Raw genomic sequence first — 18,533 nt, forward strand, 5'->3', positions numbered from 1 at the left:
ACGTGCAAAAGCCAGTAAAAGAGAAAAAAAAAACCCAGAAAGCCCATCTTTTCCAGACTTGTGGAAGATTTGTGGTTGATGGTTAATCTAACACCACAAGAAACAGTTTTTGATATGGGTCAGGGGCAGGAGTCCCGCCTTGGAGTTGTGGAGTGTTTCCACACAATTTTGTTAGAGAATGCCCTTTCCTGAGAAACAAATTAATTAAGGAAAGACCAGACAAATAAAATGCTATCCTCGAGAACGGGCAATACTGCAGTAAATGGCGTTCCTTAAGTGAGGGTCGGCACAGCATGAAGACTAATGAATTACTTCGTCTCTTTCACTCTGGAGACGTGTATTTTGATTAGCGTCTGGGGCTGTTTGCAAAGGGACTCACAGTTTATGGCTTCATCCCTTTCTGAGCTTTGTAAGAGGTAAGACACATTGGTCAGTATTTCTCACAAACCGAGTCTATCTCCTCCAATTATCTCAACTACAGTTGACACCAAGCAATTTAGAGGAGAAACTAATTTAACCTTCAAGCATTCCAAGGTGCTTTTTAAATGGCTTAATGTAGATCTTGGTATCACAATGATGGACAAAGTATTACCAGTGTCACCATAGGAACCAGAAGTGTTTTACATAGTCCTAAAAGGATCTGACACATTTTTCAAAGGACAGACCCCACTGTTACCACCTGCTGCTAAGAGGTTTCAGTTCTTTGGTGTCTCTTATCTCTAGTAGTCCTTGATCTTCATATTTTAAGGTTTGTTTCACTGGTGAGAGAAAGAAAAGCCCTTTTCTATTCAATAGTTTCATTGTTTCTCCCAGCCTTACAAATGACAGTTGAGGTGACTGCCTCTCCCATTTGGTTTCTGGTATGGCTCTAGTTCATGACCCCTTTAATTCTAGCGGGCTAGCTAGAATGCTGCCAGTGAGCCCGGGACACTTCGCATAGATCTGGCACTGCAGGGCAGATTCGCATTGAAAGCCAGAGTCCCATTGTCAACACAAACGCTCCCTTTATGCTGAAATCTGGGCGGCTGGGACTTGTACAACAGTTGGTACCTTTCCCCCAACCTTGAGACCAGCATCTTGAGGGCAGAAAGCAAAGGGCCTCTACTTCCTGGAGGCCGTGATGTAGGATTCCAAAATGTATGTTTCTTCTCCCCTATACGCCCCACCACCAAATGTGCAGGATCAGCTATGCTCTCCCGTGAATTCAAAGAATCTTGTTACAAAAGGCAAATATTTTTCTTAGGGTGAGTAAATAAACATAACAAATCTGAGCAAATATCAGTTCATAATTCCTTTGGCGCTAAATTCCATGTGCTCTAAAGCTCTTTCTTGAGTTCCGGTAGAGAGGTTTACATTTTTGTCTGGGCAATTTTTTTTTGTATGTGAATTAAGGCAATAAAATTAACTAGACTGAGGTTAATGAGGCTCACTAATTAGCCTACAGCCATTCTACAGCCTGATTTAGGCTGTTTTGACTAACACAGCTAATCTGCCTCATTTGGTGACCAGTGTGGGCAAACATCCCCCTGATGTGAACAGTGACTCTGAAGTCAGAATTATTCAGACTATGTTGTTCAGTGACACCAGTCTCTCTCTTTTGCGTTCCCCAATCTTCGTTTTGAAAACTTCCAACCCTGAAGAAGTGTTGAAAGAATAGCACAATGAACACTCACATACCCTTCATTTAAATTCACAAATGGTTAAACTTTCTAACATTTGTGTTCTCTTTATTTGTTATCATCTATCTATCTATCATCTATCTATCTATCTAATCTATATCTATCATCTATCTATCCATCTAAATATATATCTTTTCCAATTTCCTTTTTTTCTTGGAGCCATTTGAAAATAAAGTACAACATCATGTTACTCCTCCTCTAAATATCTCAGTATTTATCACCTAAGGATAAAGACATTTTCCCACATTATCACAATGCCATGTTCACTTCCAAGAATTTAAAAAGTGGTGTAATATACAATAACATCTAATATAGAGTACAGATTAAAAATTTTTAATTGTCTTTTAAATGTCCTTTATAGCTTTTTAAAAAATCCAATCAAGGTTCATGTATTACATTTAGTTGTGATATATTTTCAGCCTTCCTTCATTTGGAACCACTTAAAAAAAAGATTTTATTTATTTATTTAGAGAGAGAACAGGGGGAGGAGGTGCAGAGGGAGAGGGAGAGAGAGAATCTCAAGCAGACCCCCCGCTGAACGCGGAGCCTAATGCAGGGCTTGATCCCAGGATCTTGAGATCATGACCTGAGCCTAGATCAAGAGTCGGATGCTCAACTAACTGAGCCACCCAGGCGCCCCTGGGGTACTTTTTGTCTTTTATGACAGAAACATGTTGAAGAGTATAGTCCAGTTGTCTTTGAATAGCTTACAGTTCAGATTTTACTGATTATTTCCTCATGATTAGATTCTAGAAATTTTGACAATACGACACAGGTGGCATTGTATACTTGCCATTTCATCATCTCTGGAGGCACATGATACAAAACTTAATCACTTGGTTAAAGTAGTTTATGAAAGTTCTCTCTTTCACAAAGGTACCATTTCTCCTTTATAAATTAACTAACCTATGAGGTAATTCTTTGTCATCATATAAATAATATGAATATTCTGTTTTCCAGCAAACTTTCACCGAATGATTTTAGCATCAGTGGCTCCTTCCAGAATGGGCCCCCAGATAATGATAAGGATGGAAATATATATATATTTTTAATGAAAAACTCATTTTTCTACTTACATGAGGGGATGAATAAATGAAGACTGAAAAGAAGAGAATACACTCCCTTACCTGCTTGCACTTATGACTTCTCAAGAATCACCTTCCATCCATTTCTCACTAGGCACCAAGTCTGTAAAAATTACATAGATTAACCAGATAAAGGGGCAATTTCATTAATATAAATTTATTTTATAATTTCAAATTTATAGCATTTATTTTTTATTAATCTAATTTGTGAGATCCATGAGACTGTTTTAATGAACATAATAACTTGATATTGGGGTCTCTGGATGCTATTTTCGGTCATGTTGGTTTCAACACCCAACTTATAGTTGAATTTTGTTTGGTTATCCAGTAAGAAAAAAATACTAATTTTGTAAAAGATAGCAGTTTATTGTGAAGTCTCAAGATGTTATTAATTAACCACTTTGTAAGCCTGAAAGGGATGCAAATGACAATTTTTATTTTGAGTTGCATGGAATAACAATATTTAAAAAATAGTTTGCATTCCTTATCAATAAATATGTTAGATTAGAAGTAATCTAAACCTAAAATGATGGTTAGAGCTAATTACAATTTAATGTTTTCAATATGTTATGAATTTGCTTGTTGTGGGAAAAGTAAGCAGATGTACCTAAGTCTTGCTTGGCATGTAATTTAACTTAAACCACATTTGTTGCCATAAAAATGTATAGTTTTTTTTTATGATTTTATTTATTTATTTGAAAGAGAGAGTGAGTGAGAGAGAGAGAGACCACAAGCCAGGAGGAGAGGCAGAGGAAGAGGGAGAAGCAGACTCCTTGCTGAACAGGGAGCCCGACATGGGGCTCGAACCCAGAACCCTAAGATCATGACCTGAGCCGAATGCAGACACTTAACCTGCTGACCACCCAGGTGTCCCGAAAATATATAGTTTTTGTTCGAATGGACTGCTACAGGCCTGATTTTGAACAAGATTAGTATAGAAATAAACATTCTTGTTCAGTACCATATTCAAATGTATATGAAGAGAATACAGGTGAGCTTCACATAAAAGTACTGGACCACGTAGCACTGATGAAGGGGTTAAAGCTTTCTAAAGTGTTAAAGCCAGAGACCTCTATTCTTTCCCTAGCCTCTTCTCTTTCTATTGCCTTCTTGATTCAGCCCACCAGGCATAGTCCACCCTGTCTTAGGGCCTTTGCATCTGCTATTCCTCTGGCTCTCTCCCCACTTCCTTCACGTCTTTATTAAACCACATCTTTTCAGACAGATGTACTCTAATCTTCTGATAGATTTTGTAGCCTCTGCTTAATTTTCCTGTTACTCTTATAAAATTTTCATGTTATATATTTTTCTTTCTTTCTTTCTTTCTTTCTTTCTTTCTTTCTTTCTTTCTTTCTTTCTTTCTTTTTCTTTTTCTTTTTTTTCTTCCTTCCTTCCTTCCTTCCTTCCTTCCTCCCTTCCTTCCTTCCTTCCTTCCTTTTTCTTTTCTCCTTCCTTCCTTCCACTACTGGAATATAAATTTAATGGAGGGCAGGGATTTTTGTCTGTTTCTGTATATTCCTGAATTCTGAGACCTGAGGACTGTTCTCAACATATAATATACATTCTGTGAATATTTGTTAAATAAGTAAATACTATACTTTAAAATAAAGATATACATGTTTTATATATATATTAAAAAGGGAAATTCATATCAAATGTTTGTAAACTCTCTGAAAGGCTATGTAGAACTCTAGGGTTTTACAAGCCCAGTTTGAAACCAATTGCTCAAGACTTCCCCTTATTTCTAGAAATGGAGGGTTGTGTAGGAAGCCCTTATTTCTTCCCCTTATTTCTAGAAATGGAGGGTTATGTAGGAAGCCCAGGAGTGAGGGGGGAAAAAACAAACTTGGGGCATCCTTCCAAAGTGTTTCTTTCAACAAAAGGTATCACAAAATATATCACCGCTACATATTAGTGTTCTCACCTAACTGCTTGATTCCATTCTAAATGTAAATAAAAATTTGAAAACCACCTTATTTCTCCCTCTACTACAACTTAAAGCTGCATCATTAAGAAATTAATAGAATAGTTCCCTTCCTAAGCTTTATATAGATTATTAGAACTGGAATGGCTTTTAGGCATCATCAAATACAAATACCTCATTTCCAGATGAGCCAACAGGCCTCAAGAATCATCTAGTTGATGAGCAGAAACTAAGCAAGTTTAAAACCAGCTCTTCTGCAGCACAGTTGAGTTCTCTCTTCAATATGTGCATGAAATGACATGCTCTGTTTTTATACAATATGGAGCCATTTACAAATAGAACAATAGTTCAATAGCGCATCCTTTCATAAAAAGGGATGGCTTAGAGAAAGGATCACACTAAAAGGACACGCTCAGAAGTCCTCCTGTACCAAAAGGCTAGTCTTCTAGCCAGTCTGTTCAGATGAGGAGTCCAAGAACCCACTCAAACACTATTTTCATTACCATTGCATTCAGGTTCACATAAGAACTTGGCATTCTTTATTTTATTTATTTATTTATTTATTTTTAAGATTTTTATTTATTTATTGAGAGAGAGAGAAAAAGAGAGAGCATGAGTAGGGAAGAGGGTCAGAGAGAGAAGCAGACTCCCTGCTGAGCAGGGAGCCCGATGTGGGACTCGATCCCAGGTCTCCAGGATCATGACCTGAGCCGAAGGCAGTCGCTTAACCAAGTGAGCCACCCAGGCGCCCCCTAACTTGGCATTCTTTAAAAGAAAATTTTTGCCGAGGAAGAGAGAGAAGTACACAAAACTTGTAATAAGAATTGGACTTAAAAAGGAGAATATCACGCAATTTTCTTTTTGTTGCACCAACAAAAGCTATACTGACAAGATAGAATTAACAGCATGCCAGCTGATAAGTTCTCCAATATCGTCCAATAAAATCTTTGTGCCGTGGAAGAGAGCTTCAAAGCAGGTAAAAATGTGGGGGAGATCTGAATATAATTATGTTTAAGTGCATTTTTGAAGATTAAATACTGTCTGGCTTCCAGAGTATCATTAGTTTCATTTTTCAAAATATGTAGGAAAAGAAGTATGACTGTGGTTTTTCATCAGTGGAAAATCACTATGAAATTGTATTGGGAAGAAAATCAGTTTTTTTTTTAAAACAAACATTCAGATCCAGATAATTATTTAATGTTATAAAACCCATACTTAAATATCCAAATAATTTGTAGAAAAGCTAAAATAAAAAACTTCAAATGAAGTATAAGTTTGTGAAGATGTGTCTTCTTCATATATTATTTTGCCACAAGCCTCTCTTGGGTGTGAAGGAAAGCCTCAGACTATGAGGGCAGTGGAAGGATGCAATTATATCCAGATTTGTGGAGTACATACCTGCACTTGGTCTTTTTCTGTGTCATTAGCCAAGATCCTGTGAAGTAAAAATAAAAATGCATCTTTGCTCACGTACACTTAAGTAATTTTAATGTTTTCAAGTTCATTCATTTAAAATACTATTTTTATTTTACCCTTCTTTTTTCCCAATTCTTTTCCTAGGAATTAAAAATGACACACTAGAATATACTAGTGATATGAGGAATGTAACAATATGGAAGAATATGGAGTAAACCAAATACGTCCTTCTGGATCCTGCTTTCTGTCCAACCCCACCCCTGTCCTCAAACCTCTTCGTTTTCACTTCATGCTCAGAAGCAAATCTCTGTAATGGTTTTGTTTTTTCTTTCAGTGGTTGAATTTTGAAATGGAAGGGAGAATGGAGAAATATAAAAACAGACTATCAGAAGTCTAGATTCACATAGATGCTTAGTATTCCCACTAGAACTATTGCCCTGTCATTGGAAGTACAAAATCATAAAACGATTTTGGAAAGTCATATAGTATAATTTATTGAAGTTGACTTAGTCATATCTTATAAAACTTTTGGGATTAGAAATGAGACAAGAATTCTTGCACTCACCACTTCCATTCAACTTTATATTATAGTTCTAGCCAGAGCAATAAGGTTTAAAAAAGGAAGTATGATTGAAAAATAATAAATAAAATTGTCATTATTAGTGGATGATACATTTCTTTATGTAAAAAATCCCAAGAGTCTACAGATATGGTCATGTAAAAACAATCAGTTTTATTTCTAACCAACAAAGACTATAATATTTTAAAAAATAAAAAACAATTTAAATGCCCTTTATAAATAGCATCAAAAGTATCAAGTACTTAGGCAAATCCTCAAAAAAGAAAACTAGAAAACATTATTGGACAATCACAGACTTAAATAAATGAAGGGATGTTCACTGATGAAAAGAGTCAACATTTTAAAGATATCAACTCCCCTAAATGGATCTATAGACTCATTTCATTCCCACTCAAAAATCTCAGCAGTTTTTTTTTTGGTGGAAATTAAAAAGCTGATTCTAGAATTTATATAGTGAATCAGAGGGCCCAAAAGATCTGATTTTTTTTTTTTTTTTTTTTTTTTTGCTTGAGGGAAATTTAATGAAAGCAAGAAAAAATGTGGTGCAAGAACAATGCAGAAGGGTTCTGTTCCAGGCAGTTCTGCCTTGTACAAGTAGAATGAAGTCTTCAGGTCAGAGTTTTAACTGGCATTATTTCAGGCATTATTCCAACCCCTTCGTTTTACAGTAATAAATCTGAAGCCTAGAGGTTAAATGACTTGGTGGTTCAAGGTCATACCACTGAAGCAAAGCTGCAGCTAGAACGCTGTTGTCCAAAGTCCCAGGCCAAATCTCCCTCTACTACATTACACTAACATTGCGAGCTTTAAAAAAGAAAGGGGGAATAAGAAGGGTGATTTTTCCATAAATTAAATCAACTTTAAAAGCCAGGCATATGTGGAGAATTGGAGGCCACTAACATTGTTAGAAAGAAGAAGTTTAAAAGCTGGTGAAATCTGAGTAATAAAAAGTACCGATATGTACAATACTGTAAAAAAGATGGCATTCATGATTACTGGGCTGGCACGGCAGGGGCTAGTTGCATGCTGGGGGTGGGCTGCATGGGCTGCCAGCTCTCCTGGGTTTGGAGGATGCGGTACAGCTGCTTCAGTTGAGCAACGATGTTATCTTTGATGTCTGGAGTTGAGATCTGCAGGCAGACCCTGCCACTGTCAAAGGACTGTGTAAAATCACCAGAAAACATCTCGTAGATCATCCGAGCTACCACTGGAATGACCTGAACCAAGATGAGTTTCCTTTCCAGGGGTTTCCCATCTGGCCATTCTTCCCCGAAGCATAAGTAGATCTCAAATGGTGGCTGCTTCTCTATCTGTCCTTTCTGGTGGGCAATGAGATCACTAAGGAACGTTTCCAGGCAAAACAGTTTGACCTTCTTTTGTCTCTCAATCAGGTTGGGGGCAACAAGTGATGGGGCACATGGCCCAGACCAGTACACCTTGCACTGGCACAGCCTGATGGCATAAATGGCATGACCGCTGACCCCCAGGATCAGTCCTCTGTCCATGATGTCTAGCAGCTTACTGGTGAACAGCTTCTGTTTCTCATTGGTGATATGCTCTGGACCTGGGAACTTGACCTGTTCCAGGCTGACAGGACCAAAGAGCTCCTCTTGTTCAGGCATGGGACCCAGGTCCGCATAGAAGAGCCGGCAGCCCTGGGGGTTGCTCACGGTCATGGTCTGCCCCTATTCCTTCCCACGGTACTGAAACTTGATGTCCAGGTCAGTCATGGGAGAGAGCTGATCCACAGCTCTGGAGAGCTATAGAAGGGCTGTATAGGTGCCTGGGGTACATCTATTTCCAGAGCTTCAGTTTTGGGCCACACTGCTTCAGGGCTGCAGTTGCCCACACTGGCTGGTGCCCTGGGAGAACCACTGATGTTCAGGAAGGAGAAGGTGTCCTGGATGGGAACATGGTGCTGTGACTGATCAAGCTCATCTTCCTCATCTTCTTCATCTACATCATTATCCTTCTCATCCCAAGGAGCAGATCCAGTAGATCCTGGATTAATGATTGATCCCTGAGGCTGCGGGATGTCACACACTTGATATATCTTCACTGGGCTCATGGGTACTTCCTTGGTGCCATCGTACATCAGGTTGAATTCCCTGCTCTTGTAGAGAGCACCGCAGAGCTGGGCCTTCCATTTAGCTGGGTCAGGGTCATCTACCCCTTCCTGGTACTTCCCTGTCTCCACAGCCCAGACCTTGAAAATGGTATTTTCCTCCTCTTGTTGGGGGCTATGCCGGGTAGCATGTTTCCAGGGAATCTGGAAGCGTTTGGAGTCCCTGTGTAGCCAGATGAGCCCGGGGTACAGGCCACTATCCACCTGGGCCACCAGCCGGGGCTTCAGCCGAACTCTGCGGGGGTGGAGGCCATGATAGAGATGAGCAGGCAGCATATCCACGGGGACCCGAAGAGCTGGGCCTCAAGTCAGCTCTCCTAGCTCTGGGCCCGCCAAAGACTCTTTTCTCAATCCAGCAACCAGAAGCGGACGTCCCTCCGAACCACGTCCCCAGTTAAGATCACCCGATGATCTTAAGTTGAGAGATACAAACTACTGAAAATCAAGGCTTAATATGAAATTAGGACAATTAAGACATTGACATTGTACAAAGTATAAATGAAAACTCAATTTAAATAAGTTGAAAACCCAGACAAAGACTCACATATGGATGGTATGTGACAGAGCCAGCCCTGCAGAGCAGTGGGGAAAGAACAGTTCTTTCAATGAACGGTGCTGGGTATATTCAATATCTGTGCACAGTGGGGTGGGGGCAGGAACTTGACAAGCTCGCCTCCTCTCAGCCTACACAGCACACAAAGCAATTCCAGGTGAATTGTAATTATACATGTAGAAGGCTAAGAAAGATGGCATTTGCTAGATAACATATAGGAGTATCTTTTTGACCTTAGGATGATGAAAGATTTCTTAAACACAGTTGCAAAAATCACTAGCCATAAAGGGTAAGATTGATAAATTAAAATATATTGAAACTAGAATCATCTATCAAAACATCCTTTTAATAGACTGAACAGGTAAGCCATTGTCTAGGTTTTAAAAAATCAAGATCTGCGAATGTTTTTTTTCCATAAACACCTCTTCTGTTTATATTTTTAGATAGGATCATCCCTTACATTTATTTGCAAATGTTAATTATGTTAATTTTTAAATGGTTTCTATTTTTTCATGGATTTTCATTTTTCTGTTTGCAGAGTTTCTTCCTTTCACTGTGTTTGGGTTTTGCAAACGTTATGATTATTGCTTGTTCATTTCACACTGGCATTTAAACTTCCTGATTTTCCATTTGTGAATGAAGTTTCTCATTAGAGCAACTTCCCTCCCGTTACTGTGAAAGAGGGTTAGCTTGTGCCCCTGGGGTGGGAAGTGAAGGCCTTGTGTCTTTTCAGTTTGTGAGTTCATCCTGCTCTTGGTAAATACCTCTGCAACCCCATTTCCTGCATTCAATGCTTTAGTCCAGAAGTGTATGTTACTCTTACTTCTCAACTATTATTCAGCATAAGCCAAAATGGAAGAAGGTGCTGACCTACCATGTTGCTACATGTGTCTTCCCCAGTTCTCCTCGTGATCACCACCAAGCCCTATCGATTCTTTGGATCCACTTATTCTTCATTTGGAGCACCCTTCAAATTTCATAGAATTCTTCTCCTTTCCGTTTTTCAGCCTATGCTTTTTCCAATCTTCATGGCTGGTCTCAGGGCATGTTACCTGTGCAGTCCCACAGGGCCTGGCACTCAGAAGGGCCCTGCGCTTGGTTTAATGTTACCATCTTGAAATTCTTAATGATTTTTAAACAATAGTGCTGGATTTTCATTTTGCACTGGGACTCCCCAAACATGTAGCTGGGCCTGTCTAATGGCTTTCACTACAACCTTGATTTCTTAATTGCTTTTAGGATTCCTCAAACATTTTCTTCTGCTATAGTAATTTTTTCCTGTATCCAATGCAATTATATTTTTTATTTTGTAAGCTTCATGGATATAAAATTCACTTATTTTAAGTGTACAGTACAACAATTGTTACTCATTTACAGAGTTATGCCAGCAACCATCACAACAATCAAGTTCTAAAACATTTTCAGCACTCCGAACAGATTCCATGTGCCCATTTCTAGTTACCTCCTGTTTTCATCACCATCTCTGCACTTTTTATATTTTCAAGGAATTTTTAAAAAAATATAAATTCTTAGGGGGGCTGTGTGTGTGTGTGTGTGTGTGTGTGCTTGTGCACGCATGTGTCTGGATGCCAAATTTCTCCTTCAAGGAAGTTGAAGAAGAATATTGAAGGAAATGATTGTCTCCAAAAAAGCAGTGTGTGAAACTATTAATCTGAGCAGCCAGTCACTTTTCTTCTCTTTTTCTCTCTAATAGGTAGTTAGTGAGAGGCCATTTTGTATGAACTCAAGTCTGGTGACGAGATAGTGAATAGGATCTGTTTAGAATTAGGAACTTCTACCTAAAGAAAACCTGTTTGTTTGTTTTCTTTGGGATTAAAAAAAATATTTGAAAATAATATAACATACTACTTAGAGTCATAAACGGGTCATTGGTAAACTCAGTAAAACAATAATTAGAGATATAGTATACCAAATATACTTTTACTCATTCTTCTTTTGATTTTAATTTGTATAAAATATTTACTTTTTCTGATTATAAAACTCCTGAGTGGTTATATTTATAGATGTGCACAATATGGAATGATATATGGAGAAAAACAAAATTTCCAATTATTCTAATACTGTATCACATTTTCTCATATTTCTTTGCATATGTGTTTATCTAATGAGTTTTCTTGTTCGTTTCAATGTGGGATCATAACTCATATACAATTTTCTCCTTGTTGTTTCCTATGTATGTGATCATTTATGCATCTTCATAAATACTCTTCAAAAACATAATTTATCTGTGTGAGTAGCAGCTAACCTTGGACAAAAAAAGAGTCTAGGAGCAGGGTGTTAAATACTGTTCTGAATGTGAGAGTCATTAGCACCTACTTGTGATTCAGATCTTTCTAGATGGCTCTGTAGCAAGGAGACTGATTCAAGGTGATAAAAATTCTTTTGTAAGCCACCGCCTTAACAGAACTCTGCTAATGAAGCCATCTAGAGAAGGTAGAAGACCCTTTTAACTAATTTACTTAGGCAACCTCCATTTCTTAAATATGATTGCTTTCTATGTATTTCTTTCTTTCTTTCTCTCTCTCTTTTGATATAATTCCATTTATTTGAAATGTCCATAATAGGCAAATCCATAGAGACAGAAAGTAGATTAGTGGCTTCCAAGGGCAGAGGGATGGAGAGTGACTGCTAATAGGTAAAGGGTTTCTTTTGGGGGATGATGTAAATGTTCTAGAATTAGATGGTTACACATTGTAAATAAACTTAAAAATCACGGAGTTGTACATTTTTAAAAGGTGAGTTTAGTAGAATTTGAACTATATATATATTTTAACATATTTACATTGTAGTATTTATTTGTATGTTTCTGCTCCCAAGAAATTTTTATTCCATAAAGGTGAGACCTACACTCAATGCAATTCCAAGCACATATTAGGTGTTCAATAAAAGTTTACCAGTAAAAGAATGAGGGAGAGATGAAAACAAAGTACTGTTTTTGGTCTTACTCACGATTTTGGCCACTGAATAAGCCTGCTAATCTCCCTGAATGCAGAAAGCAGAAAGATATATAATTTAATTAGGTAAGTCCTATAAAGACATATAACATCACTTGGCAAGGTAATAATAAGCACTCTATAATCAGGCTGGCACATAATAAGCACTCTATAAATCAGGATATTATTATTAATAAAAATAATCTGTCTCCATATAGTCAGAGGCCTGAGCTCCCAGCCCTGGAGGCCAGGAACAAGTCATAGTTACAAATGCGTAGCAAATGTGGCCCCCACACCCAGGGATGGGCACAGGCACAGGCCTTCTCTAGTCTGGTTTGTCCAATCGGAAGCTTGCTTTGAGTATCCCTCAGGCCACCCTTCTTTTCATCTGCAGATATATTATTGAACATTGTAGCTCAGTCCTGTCAGTCTAAATTACATTAGGAGGATTAGGAGATGCTCTGCCAGGAGAAAACAGGATTTGGCAATTTGATTTCAGGAAGACTTGAAAGGTCAGAGATGGAAGGCCAAGGTGGAGTAAAAAGGGCTTTGAGCTTCTGCAGTGAGAACCACCAACTGGAGCAAGAATGGCAGTTACGGAAATGTAGGAGCAATGTCTTCTGTGAGAATCATCAACAGGATAGAATTTTGTCTGAGGAGGTGGGAGATACACTGAAGTGTCTAAAAGGAACATTTTTGTTAATTTTGTTGTTGTCATAGGATTTCTAATTAAAATAGTACTTTTGGCTCATCAAAACAATTTTCCTTATTTAGTAATACTAAAAAGTTATTTTAATTTCCCCTTAGTGTTTTTCATTATGTTTTTGTTAAATTTTATCCAGAGCCACTTTTAAAAACAGTGCTATAATTTTTATGCTTTAAATAAAATCTGTTTCCTTCTTATGAGCGATTGGCAATTATATAAGAAGTTAACGAAATGCTTATACGTATGGGAGGTTTTCTAGAATACATTTTTACACATAGCCGCTTGTTTGTTTTACAACTAGTTTCATGTCATGTTTTGTTGGTTGTTTGCAGATGAAAGGTTTTAAAAAAAACAAAACAGGGGTGCCTGGGTGGCTCAGTCGTTAAGCATCTGCCTTCAGCTCAGGTCATGATCCCAGGGTCCTGGGATGGAGTCCCACATCGGGCTCCCTGCTCAGCGGGAAGCCTGCTTCTCCTTCTTCCACGCCCCCTGCTTGTGTTCCCTCTTTCGCTGTGTCTCTCTCTGTCAAATAAATAAATAAAATCTTTAAAAAAAACAAAAAAACAAAAAACAAATATAGTTCTAAATAAATAGATAAGAGCCTGAAGTAAAACCCTGTATTTTCAGAGTTCGTGGTTATTATTACGTGTTTGGTGTCTGACCCTGGATGGGTTACCCAACATTCTGAGCTGTAATTTCCTATAAAATCTGTAAAGTGAGGACACCTGGGTGGCTCAGTTGGTTAAGCGACTGCCTTCGGCTCGGGTCATGATCCTGGAGTCCGAGGATCGAGTCCCGCATCGGGCTCCCTGCTCAGCAGGGAGTCTGCTTCTCCCTCTGACCCTCCCCCGTCTCATGCTCTCTCTCTCTCATTCTCTCTCTCTCAAATAAATAAAATCTTTTAAAAAATCTGTAAAGTGAAAATAATAGTATTCTGTTCACAGAGTTCCTGTGAGGATTAAATGAGAAAATGAACATAAATGTTAAGCATAGGACTGGGGGCGTAGTAAATGCTCAATAAATAGTTGAAAAAAATTGAGTGTGCGAATGTGCGAAACAGTCCAGCAGGCTTTGTTTTCCTGGCAGATTATGTTCATATGACTGTGCAGGAAGATTGTAAACATCTGTGCCTTGGTTGCCATTCTCCTGATTTATTTAACCATGTGGATTTTGTCAACTATTTTCGATTAATCAGACACAGGCAATGCCATGGACGCCACATAGATGGTTTCGTCAGTCCGTCAGCGATGCCTGGGTGGGTGTGGCAATGCTGAGACCCGGCACATTAAAAGTTAGAGGCAAGGGAATTTGAGCTTTCAAATCTTGAGACTCCTGGGATGTTTTTAAGCTCCTGTATGCTTCACCTCTGATATTGGAAAAGTTGATCTTTCTGAATATATATATTTTAACAGAGTCAGCATCATCATGGCTGCCTGACTCATTAGGGAATGTTCTGAGTCTGTGATAGGAAGGAAGCAAGTGAGAAAGGTTGAGAGAGTTAAAAAACACAATTTAATGTCTGCTTCACTGCTCGTTTTTATTACTATAATATTAAGAAAATGTAGAGGTGGGGCGCCTGGGTGGCTCAGCGGGTTAAGCCTCTGCCTTCAGCTCAGGCCTGCTTCTCCCTCTGCCTCTGCCCCCACTCCTCTTGTGTGCTCTCTCTCTCTCTCTCTGGTGGATAATAAATAAAATCTTTAAAAAAAAGAGAGAAAATGTAGAGATAAGAGCAGAATTTTTTTGACAGAGTCTACCTACAGAAGTGTTATAGTCCCAGTGTGGACAAATCAGAAAACACAGAGACTAGGAAAAAAATTTCTCATAATCCTTCCACTCAAAGATAACTACCCTTGACATTTTGATTACATCCTTCATTATGATTATTTATGTACAATATACCTGCGTATTTGCAAAAAATGGAATCAAACTGGAAAGTATTTTGTCACCTGCTTTTCCCACTTCGTGAGATAGTCCTAAAATTCTTTCACATCGTTTGAATGTTCTTCTTCATGATTCTTTTAAATAGATGTAAATAATCCACCACAGAAATGAAATGTTACTTCCTTAATCTCCTAAGTTTTGAGAGTTAGTTTTCAATCTTACTGCTATTGTTAAACAATGACTATTAAACCATTTTTAGCCAAAAGAGAAAATTTTGGAAGGCATTGAGTGAGTAGCATAGAAAGCTTTCTATTCTAGCAAGGTTATCCCATAAAATTATTGTATTTGAAATCACTTACTAGCATTAGAGAAGAACACAGGGGAATAAAAACAGGTTTCTAAGACAAAATGCATAAAAAACAGGAGCTACAAGCTCCACGGAAAGAGAGAGTAGATAATACGGATGCATGCTGAGTGTCTCTGTACAGGCAATTCTCACTTTGCACAGGAGTGCAGGGCTGTGAAAACAACCATGCAGACTGAAACCATGCAAAGTAATACAGTGAGAAAATGTAAGATTGTTCCATGACCTTTAAAAATTTCTATCAAATATTGAAAATTCTCTATTGGTTATAAAAGTATGGTACAGTGAAACAAAAAAGAATAGCAAAACTAATGCTTATTTACATTGTAATGTAAAATAGTACAAATATTGAGAATTCAATGTTTTATTTCTTTGTAAAAAAAACTTATCAAAAGTTGAACAGCGATTGCCATATTCTTGTAAATAAATTACGATGTATTCAATGCATCTCTTCTATGCCTTGGCAAATTCTGATCAGCTTCTGACATTTAATCCTTGGCTCTTTCAACGTCATGGAGTATCTCTGAGAGTGCCTTTGACGTGAAGTCTTCTGCCAACATCAGGCATTTCCTCTGGGACACCTGCCTCCTCTTTGTCGCAACCATTTCTCTCATTTACGTCCATAAGTTGGCCTTCCCTAGACTCCTCTAACTGCACGTCCAGGGTATCTCCCACGGTGGTAGTATCAAGATTACCACCTTCAGCCATTTCTCCTGTAACTCCACGAATGTTAGACTCCAATTTCATTTCCAGCATTATCACTTTTCATTTCTTTGCTGTACTTTCATCTTCGTTGGCCATTTCCCTCTCTCAATTATCCATCTTTCTAAAACTTCATGGGATTTATCACCGAGAGACAAAGAAGCAAAACTACCTGTTTTGCTGCCTGTACCTGATTGAGTAACACAGGCAGTGACCAATCACTGACGAACTTTGAAAGAAATGACATGATTGGCCACTGATCAGGATAAGCCTCCGCTATTCATGTCGTGATTTATGGACGAAAAAATTAGCAGCAAAATTTGTACTTTATACAATTATTCACAGTTAATGTACTGTGGAAATAGAAATGTGGACCAGGTTGTCAGGGATCAGTGCAATTTAACTAAACCGTGGTAACTGAATGGTGCATATTGGGACTGTGCAAAGCGAGGACTGCCTGTATATATTTATAAATAATGATTGAGGGGGATGGCTTTCCAAACTGGTTTTGATAGGCTGTGAATGGCAGTACTCCATTCTCCCTGTCTCAAGCTATCTGGGGGGCAACGTTGGTTTTATGGAGACTGAAGGATATGTTGCACTTAGGTTTTGAACTATAGCATCCCACGTAAAGGGGAGAATAATGCTGATGAGGTGACTTGCTGCAATGAGCAGAATGTAGAAACTGTAATTCTTCCTCCTCTCATGTAACAGCACAGCAGAGCTCAGTGAGATTTCAGCCCAACATGGGGAGCTGATTGTTTCCTATGATTCTTATTCCCCGACAGTGCCCCCACACACCTCATGGATAGTGACAAAAAAAGCCTTGAGTTATAGGGCCAAGTCTCTGTGATAGTTCCAATAGGATACATCTTTGAAGTCAAGGTCAGGTCAATGGTGTTAAACATGAGGGTGGGGGCAGTGGAGGGACAAGGAACCAAGAAAGTTGAGGAATTTACAGCCAAGTCTGTAAACAAAGAAGATTGATGGTAGCTGAAGACAAACAGAGGATTCACTGGAAAGAAGATGAAATGGTCTTACGAAGTTAGGGTTGGGGACCCTGCAGAGATTCCCCACAGGGTCTTGATATGTCGTCCCAATTATCTTTGCACTACAGTGTCTGTCATGTAAAAAGACCTTACAGATGTTTGTTAAATGAAGTAGGAATTATTGTTGGGATTCCACCACAAAGACAAGCATTTTTTTAATGTCAATTTTGGAGAAATAATATTTTAATAAAACGTAGAATAAATTTGACTAACTGCACAGGGCACACAAATAATAGAATGGACCAATGATGGAAGTTAAGCACAAGGGTATTCAATGGGAAATTCATTTTTTCTCTCTGTTTGATGGTTTCTGCTCCTTTGCACTGTCCCCCAGGCAGTCAGAGTGATCTTTTAGAAATGTAATTCATATTACATAGTCTCTTGCTTAAAACTTTCCAATGGCATCCCTTGCACAAAGAATAAAATCTGAAGTGTTTATCATGGCTCACAAAGCCTCTGTAATCTGATCCTTAACAAATTCTCTGATCCTACTTCTTATCTCTCTCCTCCCTTTCCCCTATGCTCTCATATTCTTTTGTTACATTAGCCTTTTTTTCTATTCCACAAACAGGGAAGTTCATTGTGATCTTAGGATCTTTGCTCTTGCAGTTATCCCTGTTTGGCAAGTTCTATCTGTAGATTTTCACACGGAAAACTTTTTTTTTTTTTTTAAGATTTTATTTATTTATTAGAGAGAGAGATCGAGAGCTCACAAGCGGGGGGCGAGGCAGTAAACAGAAAACTTTTAACATGGTGTTTGAAGTAAAGGATATGTGATCACAACACTCCCTATAGGAAAAATGATGGAAGGTGAATCATCTGCATCAGTCAGGATAAATTGGTTGTGCGTCAGTAGCAAATGGTCCTCCAGATCTAAGCGGCTTAAAACAACAAAGGTGTAGTTTTTGCTCATGCTACATGGCCATTGTGGTTGGCAACAAGTTTCTACTCTTTGCTGAGATGCTAACATTTTATGATACCACCAACTCAACGTAAGGTTTCCAGGTCTGCCGTATCAGAAGAAGATGAGATAGTAGAGCGTTGTCAGTTAAGTGGTTTATCCCAGAAGTGACACAAATCATTGCTCAGATTTTATTGACTGTAAGTCTGGATCTGCTGTTTCCTATCTGAATTCTCATCTTTTTATCAGGCATTGTTGACAGGGACTAAATTTTCTTATTGGGATTTTCAAGATAATTTGAAGTACTTTTAACAATTTAGATTCCTGGGTCCCACCTTTTAAGATCTGATTTAGTTGGTGTGGGATGGGGAGTGGTCATCACTTAGTTACTTCCAGTAACTAAGCTGCAGGTGATGTGGAGACCACACTTGGAGAAACACACGTCTAGAGGCTAGAACAATGGTTGGTCTATTGTAAGTGCTTAATAAATATTTTTTTGACTATACACTTAGGGTTCCTTTATAAATAAAGACTTAAAGGAATGAATCAGTGATTTAAATGAAAAGAATCTGTGAATACCAAGTTACATTAGGAGAAAGAGAAAGGCCCAGAAT

General features: G+C 38.3%; 1 protein-coding gene and 1 long non-coding RNA gene across 2 annotated transcripts in view; both read right to left on the reverse strand.

The window, feature by feature from the left end:
* Nucleotides 1–2,805: 2,805 nt before the first annotated feature.
* Nucleotides 2,806–18,533, reverse strand: part of LOC116631930 — a 67,411-nt gene continuing 51,683 nt past the window's right edge. The window contains exons 2-3 of the long non-coding RNA XR_004299324.1: nt 6,087–6,123; nt 2,806–2,867 (exon numbers count right to left, since the gene is read on the reverse strand). This is a non-coding gene — a long non-coding RNA (uncharacterized LOC116631930). The remainder of the gene's footprint in view (nt 2,868–6,086; nt 6,124–18,533) is intronic.
* Nucleotides 7,677–9,153, reverse strand: LOC116631929 (interferon regulatory factor 6-like). The gene is given in 2 exon segments (XM_032403490.1): nt 7,677–8,419; nt 8,422–9,153. Coding segments are annotated over 2 exon segments (1,407 nt in total). The 5' UTR covers nt 9,086–9,153.

The sequence above is a fragment of the Phoca vitulina genome, unplaced genomic scaffold (assembly GCF_004348235.1).
Source record: "Phoca vitulina isolate PV1807 unplaced genomic scaffold, GSC_HSeal_1.0 scaffold6, whole genome shotgun sequence".
NCBI classification, from domain to species: domain Eukaryota; kingdom Metazoa; phylum Chordata; class Mammalia; order Carnivora; family Phocidae; genus Phoca; species Phoca vitulina.